General features: G+C 29.2%; 1 protein-coding gene across 2 annotated transcripts; it reads right to left on the reverse strand.

Annotated features, from left to right (window-relative positions):
- Positions 1-3,681: 3,681 nt before the first annotated feature.
- On the reverse strand, positions 3,682-10,055 carry LOC114411876 (probable WRKY transcription factor 72). Of its 2 annotated transcripts, XM_028375604.1 has the most exons (6): positions 9,857-10,055; positions 8,337-8,411; positions 7,565-8,089; positions 7,258-7,371; positions 4,404-5,380; positions 3,682-3,820 (listed from the first exon to the last, which is right to left on the reverse strand). In XM_028375604.1, exons 1-5 carry the CDS (start codon positions 9,959-9,961, stop codon positions 4,415-4,417), a joined length of 1,785 nt encoding a protein of 594 aa, XP_028231405.1. In that variant the 5' UTR covers positions 9,962-10,055; the 3' UTR covers positions 3,682-3,820; positions 4,404-4,414. The 2 variants fall into 2 exon arrangements, with proteins under 2 accessions (XP_028231405.1, XP_028231404.1); XM_028375603.1 differs by lacking the exon at positions 3,682-3,820 and having other exon boundaries at positions 4,222-5,380.
- Between the last annotated feature and the right edge of the window lie 1,414 nt (positions 10,056-11,469).

Raw genomic sequence — 11,469 nt, forward strand, 5'->3', positions numbered from 1 at the left:
ATGTTAATCATCATTCATCAACTTGTAATAAAATTATAATTAATTAATCAGTAAAAAGTACTTCTCAACTATCAAGCGAATGATGCGATGATTAGTGAAGATGGGAACTACAATGTTGGAAGTGCCTATCACAGTATAATGGATCAATTTTGGACACCTCTCACTTAAAGGTTGAAGGAAATTGGTCATGGATTTGGAAATTGAAAGTACCACCAATAATAAAACATTTCACCAGGAGAATTCAAAGAGATTGTCTTCCAACTAGAGCTCAATTAGTTCAAAAAGGTGTAAGTTGTACTTCAACTTGTACTTATTGTATGTCTAAATTTGAGAATGCATGACACTTGTTTGTGAACTGCCCAAAAGCTCAAGAAATGTGGCAGCAAGCTGGAATGAGAAGGTATAGGATGAAACCAAGGGGCCAAAAGTCCCAAAAAAACAAACTAGAAAGCAACCGAACAAGGAGTTGTAACTCCCAAGGAATCACTGAGCAACAAGTGGCTCAAGAAAGAGGGTTGAAGCTCCATGATCATGTAAAAAAAAAAACCATAACTCAGCTAAAAAGGATGTAGCTCTTCCAATTTTGACCACAGCAATCAGCATCTAGATTTTGACCAACCTTGTTGGGGAGGATTCCAACAAACATCCATCCTTTACTAACCAAATTGTTAGCATCTAAAGAGGAGTGAGCCATACAATAATTCTCTCATCTGTCCAAAATACATTTCACTGGCTGAAATGGTTGAACAAAATCCATCTCATGAATAAATTTAGTAATATCTATTTAATTGATTTCTCACGTAAGTATTTAAATAAACTTGTAAGAGGATATTCAGCGAGTTGCTTAAAGTTAAGAACATATTTTTTAACAAATCTTTTCATTAAACTTAAAAGAATTGTTTAAATATAAGTAACATTACTTAACTAATTCGTACCAATAAAAATTTATTTTTAATCAAAAAATTTAATCTGACTCAGATTAAACACACACTTTAGCAATATTAACTTTAGAGAGTGAATTTCTATGTAGAACTCTTAAATTTATCTAACATTGTATAATACATAAATATAAGATAAATAACTCATTCAAGTAAACATGACATATTCTCTAATGATTACTTTTTAATAAAGATAATTTTATCAAAGAGAGTAATTTCATAATCATAATTTTCATAATTAATATTTTTTTTGAAAATAAGCATTAATATTTCAGTTGAAGTATGTTAATAATTTACACCAAAAATATTAATGGGGTGTGTATATGGAAAAAAGGAATGCATAAATAACAAAAGCCTTCTTCGAAGCAGACCAATGGGTCCTATGATGTCGAGTAGATGCCTTTTCATGAATGCAAGTGTTATACGTATACCGTCCTTAACTCCTTATCAATATGACAAAGGCTTTTCCAAATAGATACAAATGTATTACAACTTACTCGTAGATGCAAGTGTGATAAGTATTCTGACACATAAAGTAATTACTGATTTTCATCTCAGTTTTGTAATATACTTACATTAAGTTAAATGAAAATATATATCATCTTCTTTAAGCAGACTCGAATAACATATTTACAAATGTTTTGATTAGAAAGATACTTATAATTCAACTATATTATAATTATATAATGTTATACTAAAATCCTGGTTAAGACAAATGATAATGAAATGTATTTTTTAATTAAGTGATTAAATGTTTAAATTTGAATATTAAATAAATTATATTGAAAGATAAATATTCATTATATATATATATATATATATGTGTTCACTTTCGATGAATATTAGTTATTGTTTTTTATAATGAATATTTCGTATCAATATGATATTGTTAGTTAAAAAAACAAATATAATGTTAAATATTTGTTAACATATTTAACTAAATTGTTATTAATTAAAATTTACAATATTTTCTGTACACTTTAAAAAATTAAGATAAACATTTAATTACAAATAATATTCGTTTATTATTTTTAAATTAAGAAAAAACATTAAATTTAAATAGTTATAAAATATAAAGATGAGAAATAGGTTGTGAGATTCATTTAAAAAATTTCTTAGAATTATTAGGCTGAAGTAAAAAAATTAATTAAACTACTAAAAAATTATGTGATAATATAAAAAAATATAACAATGATAAAAACAAAAGTTGGTGAAATTGTTTTATTGGAGATATCCTTATTAGAAGGGACAATCAAAATGCCACTTTTTTTTGTGTGTACAAGAGTATATGTATTCGTTATAAAGAAGAGTATATGTATTTTATATTTTATTTTTAATCATTATAAATAGAGTTTTAATCACAAGATATCTATAGTACTCTACAAGTTTCAATTTTTAGAACTGATTGGGAGATTCACTAATATTCAGTTCAAGACTTAAAAATGTCACACAATTAAACTATCTGCTTTCTCATAGTCATATATGCGTCCACTACTATTTTCAGTATTTTGGGCCCTTAAAATTATCACAGTTGCGTCGCTTAATTTGGCTCTAAAAACAGGAAGACAAGATAAATCTTAATCAACGTAAGTAAACATCGTATACTAGGACTTTCAGAATTATTTTATTCAAATATATAACAATGATTGACGGAGAAAGAAACTGATGTGTCTGGCACTGGTTGAGTATCACATTAATTCATATCTGTAATCTATGTATCCACCATCCAGATAATATTATTTTTATGGTTACAATCATCTGGGTTATATTATCATATATTCCCCGAACTAATTAAGTATTAAAAGTCAAAAAATATATTTTACAGTCGTTGTATGCGTGAAAATAAAATTCAACAACACAGATATATTTAATCAATTCACCCACTTACCACATTTAAAAAATGCTAATCACATAAAATAACCAATACAAATCAGCATAAATCACAGAAATTTATCTTTAAAATTTTCAATAAACCAATACTAATCACATGAATAAATTTATAATATATTTTGTTGCAACTCACCTCTCTATACAAATCACAGTGTATAATAGTAAGATTGAAGAACAAGTTTCTGGAGGAACAAAATAAAATTTGGGGACAAACAAAGACGCCAGAATAAAAAGAGGATGAAAATAGATAAAAATCAATATATAAAAAAGGGAAGAAGATATATAATTAGTGCCGGACTTTGCAACCATGTTTGCTTCAGAGTTCAGACTTTCAGTGCTCCTTTCAACTTAGAAGATGCAACGGAGGACGCAGGTATGGATACCTAAAATATTTGAGTACGAAAAAAAATTTGTAACAGCAAAAGACTTCAAAATAAAACCAAGGGTAGAAAGAGGTAATAATTAAAGAAAAACTACTTCTCCCTTTGCCTGTAACTAGTGAAGAACACGAGACTGTGTAAAAATACACTCTTTATGACTTTTAATTGTGCTCTTATATAATTTTTAATTATTTTTTCTTTTTTAATTCCTTAACAAGGAGAAAGACCCTTATGATAAATCCACTGCTGGCACTGTCGTATGATAAGGTGGATTAAGATTAATTGCTATGATTGTGCTGCTTAACTATCATTCTCTTTTACCTTTTTAATTAGTGTCCTTAAGACTTAGTTAGCATTTGTCTTATCATAAATCCCAACGTACCTTGCTCTCATAAAACAGCTGAGAAGCAATAAATAATGTCTAAAATGTAGAAGCTATATATAGTTACGACTTTTTCACGTGAAAAACTAGATTGAGATATGCAACCAAACGTGTTATATATAACTTGATTCTGAACTTGCTTTATATCTAGCTAGTATCATAACGCCCCTCCCCAGGAAATTCATTGGCAAACCCGCAAGATGAGTTTTCCTTTTATCCTCCATGATCTCCTACAAAAAGAATAGTTACAATTATTGTCAGGCTCATCACAGACATGATACAAGCAGCAAAACAGTTTGCATACAATTTAGTAGGTTGGAAGAGCCGCAGTTACTGACTTAGATAAAGTCAAAACCAACCTACAAATTAAGAAAAGATGTTGCTAACAAGGGTCTTTTAAGATATTGATTAAAAAAATAAAGAAGATATTTATTGTGAAAATTATAGGAGAATCCTAATATATATTTTTTTAATTTCTTAATTAATATATAAAGATACTAATTAAATTTAATATTAAAAAAATATTGAGAGAAAGTGTGCAACCGCTAATCCTTTGCTGCACAGCTGCAACACCAAGTATTTATCCAAATTATTTTAGTGGTGCATTTGACTCAATTTTCGATAGCGTATCTCTCATCCCAAAATCAAGGGAAAAACATCTATGTTCATACTTTATTATGTGTCTATGCTAAATTTTACTTAGCATCTTACTTATAATTACATCAATGCAATTCAAGAAATAAAAATTGAAAAAATAAAATAAAGTAGCTAGATATGTATCTATAGATATATATAGCTATAGAGAAATATGACCAGTTTAATGGTCAATTGGTGGTGGTGTCGCTATTATCAGCAGCAGGAGATGCAGATGCACTTTTGGGAGTAGAAGAAAACGGCAATGACGACGGCGGCAGAAACATCAAATTTTTCGTCTGTGTATTCGCTGCCGGCGTTTTGTTCAAGAAGCTGGATGCACAACCATTGACTTTATTGTTCGAAATTGAAGAATTAGAATTATTAGACGCTGGAAACACCTCACCCCATTTCATTTTCTGACCCAAACTCAAACTTTCTCCAACAACATTACCACCTTGACTTCCTCGCGTGTTTCCAACACCACCACCGCCAATAAACGAAGTAAGTGCTGCTGCCAAAGCTGACTGAAAAGCGGGGTCCGCTGTGATCACTTTCGTTGCTGCAGATATAGTATCAGCTTGAGGAAGAAGGCTTGTGTTGTTGTTGTTCTTTTGCATGTAGGACTGGTTCATGTTTTCCATTTGTTGTCTTCCAAAGTTCACACTGCTAAGGATGTTCCTATTATTGTTGAGGAAGCCGTTGCTCCAAGATATAGCATTAGCAATTTCGGAGGAATTACTAGTACTGAAGCTTAGGCTTGATGAGGAAGAGGGGTATCTGGGTTGGTGATTGTTGTTGTAGTTTGAATTGAATCTGACAAAGGGTGATGATGATGAGGAAGAGGCTGAAGGGTGTGAAGTAGTGAGGTCGAGAGTGATGGTTGGATGTGAAAGTGAAGATGATAGTGCAGGGTTGGAGAGGTATAGTTGCCTTGGTTTTGAACCGTCTGAGAGATAAAAGTTGAGGCCTTGGAGATTTGTGGTTGCTGTTGAAGGTATTGAGGCAGAGTTAGAGGTTGATGAACCAGACAATAACATGGATGCAGCTGCGGAAGTTGTGGATGCCATAGCAGTAGCTGATGGTGGAAGAGTGTGGTTGTGGGTTCCCTCGTAAGTGGTGAATAAAATGGACATGTCGTCAACACATCTTTGCACCTGAAAAAATAATTATAAATATGGTATATATATGACGTGATAAAAAAAATAGGATGAAAAAAATAATTATCAATACTCCACTTTATATACATGAAGTGCATTTTAGTTAATAATAGTATTTCTATAAATAGAATTTTAAATTTGGAATATAATTTTTACTTAATTAAATTTTTCATGCATAAAATATAGATGGTTTTCAAATTATTACTTAATATTTATTTTGTTTTTCAATCAAGTACATGAAAAAAATTTAATTTTATTTATTATCTTCTCTTAGTTATCTTAAGTGATGATTTAAGGGACAAAAATATGACGTAATATTTTGTCTGTCACGTCACGTCATCACTTACAGAAGAAAACTAACGATAGATAATAAGTTAAAATAATTTTTTTTTTCATATAGTTATTTGACAAAGAATGAATTTTTAGGTAATAATTTGAAAATGATCTATTTTTTATGTATGAAAAATTTAATTAACTCAGAAAAATAATTTTATAGTTAACAAATGATAAAGAGGAATTTTATCAAAATAAATAATTTAATTTCATATAAAATGATAAATGATAAATTTTATTATTTTATTGAAAATAAAAATGGTAATCATAAATTCAAGTTATATTTAAAAGCAAATCTTATAAGTTTATAAGAAAAAAATCGTTTCTCAAACATTTTATTTAATCAAATATTTGTAAACTTGTCAAAAAAATTAAAAATTAATTAAAATAATTTGATGAACATGTATGTAGTTTACTTTTATATAGACTTAAGAAACTTTATCCTATTTATTTTTTAAAGATAATTTCTCATTTAAAATAAGAAATACATTAAATTAATAATATTTTTTATTGGTAGGAATAAAAAAATACTATTTAAAATTTACAATAACTTAGCTATCAATTTATCATGTTTAATCAACTGAACTAAATTAATAAAATAGTATTAAAGGTGAAATTAAAGAGTTAAGAGTGAATATTTAATATCTGGACAAATTTAAAAGAGAGCCAACAAGATCAAATTGTGAGATATATATTTTGGATAGTGAAGGAAGAGTCGGGAAAGACATAACATGTTATACATTAATCATAGATCACAAAATATCAATTATATATTGTTTAAATAAGTTTTTCATATTGGAAAAATAGGTCATTTTTAACCTATCGATAGTCTTCTTCCGTTAAATGATGACGTAACAAACAAAATGTCATGTCATCATGTTCAATCACGGACACGTCATTGAAGGTGGTGATATGACAATTGGGTGTCCATGACAAAACGTGATGATGTGATATTCCGTCTGTCACGTCATTACTTAACAGAAGGCGATTAACAAATAGTAAAATGAAATTGAATTTTTTTTCCAGGTATTTGGTTGAAAAAAATGAATGTTAAATAGTAATTTGAAAATGACCTATATTCCAGGTATAAAAAAACTTAATTAAATCTATAATTTTCATATTTTCAAAGTTTTTTTTCTCTTTCTCTTTATATCCTTATCTATTATTTTTTAGGTTTTTTTATAAGACATAAGTTTTAGTGTTATTGCAATTTTTTACTTTTCTCTTTTTAAATTATAACGAAAATTCACTCTATTTTTGGTAGTTTAGGATGAATTGGGGAGAGAAAAATTACAATTTTTTCATAAGCAATATAATGAAAAAAGAAGAAGAAATAGATTAAGAAAGAGTAAAAACAAGTCGAAGAGAAAGCAAATATATATTTATAAAAAAAATTATCTCTATCTTGACTGTTTTACTCAATGGAGTGTATAAAGTACAACCCCCCCAAATGCGTGTCAACAATAATTTTCCTTTGCGTTATTAAATTGTGACTCGTCAATGTATGTAATTAATGTATATATAGTCATATAGCTAGATACCTGTTTTCTAACTGGGCATGATGGTGCAATTGTGCAACGATAGTAAGCTCGAGGGCAAGGATTTCCCTTTGAAATCTTTTGTCCATATTTCCTCCATTGGCATCCGTCGTTCATCTGTTTCAATTAATATATATATATCAAAGCTTAAACAAATAGCTTTCTATATATATTTATAACTGTTCAAGACTAGAGGAGTCTATATATTATTTTAAAAATTAGAGTCTATATATATTTAAAATATAATTTCTCATGTGTATATAGGTATATCATAGGTTAAATGGAATGAGTTGAGAGAAGAGAGATTTACTGTTGGAGTGTCACATCTTGCTCTAACACAAACTCGAGGTTTCTTTGTAGGATTTTGCTGAGCAACTTCATCCTCTGTGTCTGATCTCATTGTCTTTAGTGCCTCCTTACTTTCCCCACCTTCTTCCTTTGGTACTACTTCACAACTATTTTCTGGGCTTGGATTATTAGGTAAAGCTTCATTTGTGCTTCCTGACTTTGATGTTTCAAATTTGCACTCTAGTCCAAGAGTCAACCCTTCATCATCCTTCAATGGCTTATTAGAAACTTTGATTTTCTCATCACTTCTTGGAACTCTTCCAAGGCAGAGGGAAACAAGATCCGCTTCCTCTAATATTTCTTCATGCTTATCATCATTTCCTTTATCAGCGTTCTTTTTTGTCCCTTGTTGCTTTAGTATATCCTGAAATTGCATCTCTAGTGTCCGATATTCATTCATTATTTTGTTCAAACACGTCTTTAGCAGTTGATTTTCTTCTCTCGCTACACCCATTTCAGCTTTGGCAGTCTCAAGCTGATTAACAACCTACAATCAGCCATCACAAACTTATGACATGAGTAATTTAAATTTTTCTTTTTTATCGATAAATATTAATGATTAGAATGTTAATTTTGTTAGCAAGAGAAATTAATTAAACTTGAGATCTTCTTTTTTAATCATCTAACTAACCTTATATTTCTGAATCATATGAGTAATAATTGTTTTTATAATTAGTTTCTCAACAGTGAATGAGAAAAAAAAAAAAAACTAATTTTATCATTATAAATTTAACCTCTTCTTTTTTGTTTGGGGATGTGCTAGGCGGAGCCTCCAGTATGGAACTTTCGGTATTAGTCACGGGTGGTTCCTGTATATATCGCACCAAAACAATATTCATCAAATAATATAAGCATGCAATAATGTATTTTTTTTTGTTACATACTTTTCTCTATATATATGTTTCATGGATGCAAAGCATTCAATTAGGTTTTTCCAACTCTTAATTTCCTTCTACATAAAATAAAAAATATTGGAGTACTCTTTTGATTGTTGGCATAACAAAAGAAAATGAGAATTCATACGTACAGTGGAATGAAGGAAGTAAATGTGAGCAATTTTATTCGATGAGGAAATATATGACTATTTAGATTATTTGGCTCAGTGAGAATCTATTGGTTTTAACTTACACGTGCAGGATGAATTATCATGTGTTGGATATCATTAATTTTCTTTTCAGGCACATGCATGGGTCAACTCTTATCACAGGTTTGTATTAATAATATGCTCACAAAAAATGATAATGTTTTCAAATATTTTTTTTGCTAAGGACATGTATGATTGGCCATTTGTATTAATTTCTCAACCAACAACTTTCTTTAACTTTTGGTTTAATTTCTTCAAAAAAAAAAATGGTTAAAGACTTTCGTCCAAACTTATTCTAAAGATATTACTTCTTGAATAATATATGCCGAATAAGATAAATTCTTTTAAGGGAGTAAAGCTCTTTCACTTTATTTATTTTTGGTCACAAAATTAGAAATTGATTTCCTTACAACTTAAGCTAATAGACGTTAATATTGACGATTTCTTTTGAAAATAAATCTTATCTTTGAGTTGACTAATTCAATACTACTTTCATAAATGTATTGTTCTAGTTGTAGATAAATATATATATATATATATATATATATATATATATATATCATCTTTTTTATTTATTATTGCTAACTGATAAATCATTATGGAGCTATGAATTATATTTATTTTTAGTATGAATTATACCAAACAAATTCCTAAAGATTAATGTTATATGTTGTGTCTTAGGATATAACAAATTACTGATCGGGATGATGATGATGATGATACGACAAAAAAGAGAATCTGAGTCTGTTTTCGAAATAAAAGCATATTAAAACCTACAATTATTTCCTAACTAATCGGATTGAATTTCTTGTAAAGATTATTTGCGTCGAGGACATGAAACGAATTCACTGAAGACCTCCTTTTAATTTTGGAAAATAAATATAGATAGCAGAGGGAGGAATTAAGGAGAAACCAACATTAAATGATCAAATTATTATGCTTTAAACATGATTATTCCATAAATTCTATTTAATTTCATCGATTGGTCATTTATGCAAATCTTAAAGGATGTATAGAAAAACCAAATCCAACACGAACTAACACAAACTAAGAATATATGCTTAAAAAAACAAAAATTAAGACTTGTATATAGAAAGAAAGATGTTTTTATCATTTAAAGGTTAAAACTGCTGGCCCTTAATTAATTAGGAAGAGAATATTAATCTTCACCTCGACAATAATCTCTTGTTTATGATGACCATCATCATCACCAGCACTATCTTCTTCCTTGAGTCCAATACCTCCATCACCAGATCTCTCCGAAGCAAGCTCCATATATGGAAAAAGGTAGTTTCTCTTTCTTCTCCGCAAGCTAGCCCTTCTTGATGTGCTTTCTTCTTCTTCTAAGTCTTCAAACAAAGCCCTCCTTTTATATTGGTATAGAGACTAGAGAAAAAGGGCCTGCATGAAGTATTTGACGCATGAAAAGAATTGACTAATTAAAACAAAAAAGGAAGAAAATTAGTGATTGGTGCCATCGTTGAAGTTTCGTACGTTTTGTAAAGTCACATGGCCCAAACGACAACAACGGTTTTCAGGTCAAATTTTTGCCACCACTAGTGACCGCAACTTCCCTTAATTTCCTATGTATATTTTTTAGGTGACTTAATTTCCTATGGATATCAACATATTATTTAATTTCTTGGTCTTCTCTTCGAGTCAAGTATTTTAACCAAGTGCGACTTCCTTGGCTTTGGCGTATATATACACACCATTTTAAAAAATAATACTATAAAAGATTAAATAAATAAATTTTGCCTCTTTCCATTTTCTTTAACAAAAGTTATAGGCGTGAGAAAAAGATGTACGAATTTAAGTGTAAATATTACGATGTTTCACTGTCCCCATTTTGCAATGGACCCAACTACATCCATCATCTAGATAGGAAAAAGAAAATTCAGAATTTGGACATTCGAGGGTCAAAGTGCATGTAGGGCTATGAGCCAGAGAATTCCTCATTGGTTCGTGCTGATGTAGTGATGATGATATATATTGATAATATCTAGGGTTTTAAATTAACTTCTAGCAACTTGTTCATGAAGATGAATAATCTATTTGTCATGGCTCACTGACGTAAGAACTACAATGGGAAAGGAACGTTAAATGGACGATAATGAGAAATATAAAGATATTGTGAAAAATTCAAAATTCACTTCCTCATGATTTTTTGTGGTACAAAGTATAGCAAGAATGTATACTGGGGTAATGTTTGCAATTTTATCCTAAAAAACGATCGTCACTTATGTATTCATGTTTTCTTTTTTTTACCTTCTCTGCCAAAAAAAAAATGTGATTTCTTTCTTAAATATTTAGTTAAAATTAAATTTTGTAAGATTTTGCCATTCTAATTAACACGCACATTTTGTAAGATTTTGCAATTCATAGCAATTAAAAAATTACACACACGGAGGATATGTTTACATTGCAAAAACCTAATGGATATAGCTCAGCCAGTAGCATACGCTTAATTTGTGAGAAATGAATTAAGTTATTCCCACATAATACATTTTTAGAAAGAGAAAAAAAACTTTAAGTACTATTAAATTTCAAATATAGTCTCATAGTCAATCTAAAGCTATGAACCTTGTATAAATACCTCAGAATCCCAAAAAAAGCCAAATTAAAGACCCTAATTAGATTGTTAATATATATCATTCTAACAAACAATTCCACGCATGGACAGAGAAATTATTATGCATTATTGGTTCATTAAATTATTAGTATAATATATCATATCGTTAATGTAAATTTATAATATCTTTATTATAAAGCGGGGATTTTCG

This window comes from Glycine soja, chromosome 5 (assembly GCF_004193775.1).
Source record: "Glycine soja cultivar W05 chromosome 5, ASM419377v2, whole genome shotgun sequence".
Taxonomy (NCBI): domain Eukaryota; kingdom Viridiplantae; phylum Streptophyta; class Magnoliopsida; order Fabales; family Fabaceae; genus Glycine; species Glycine soja.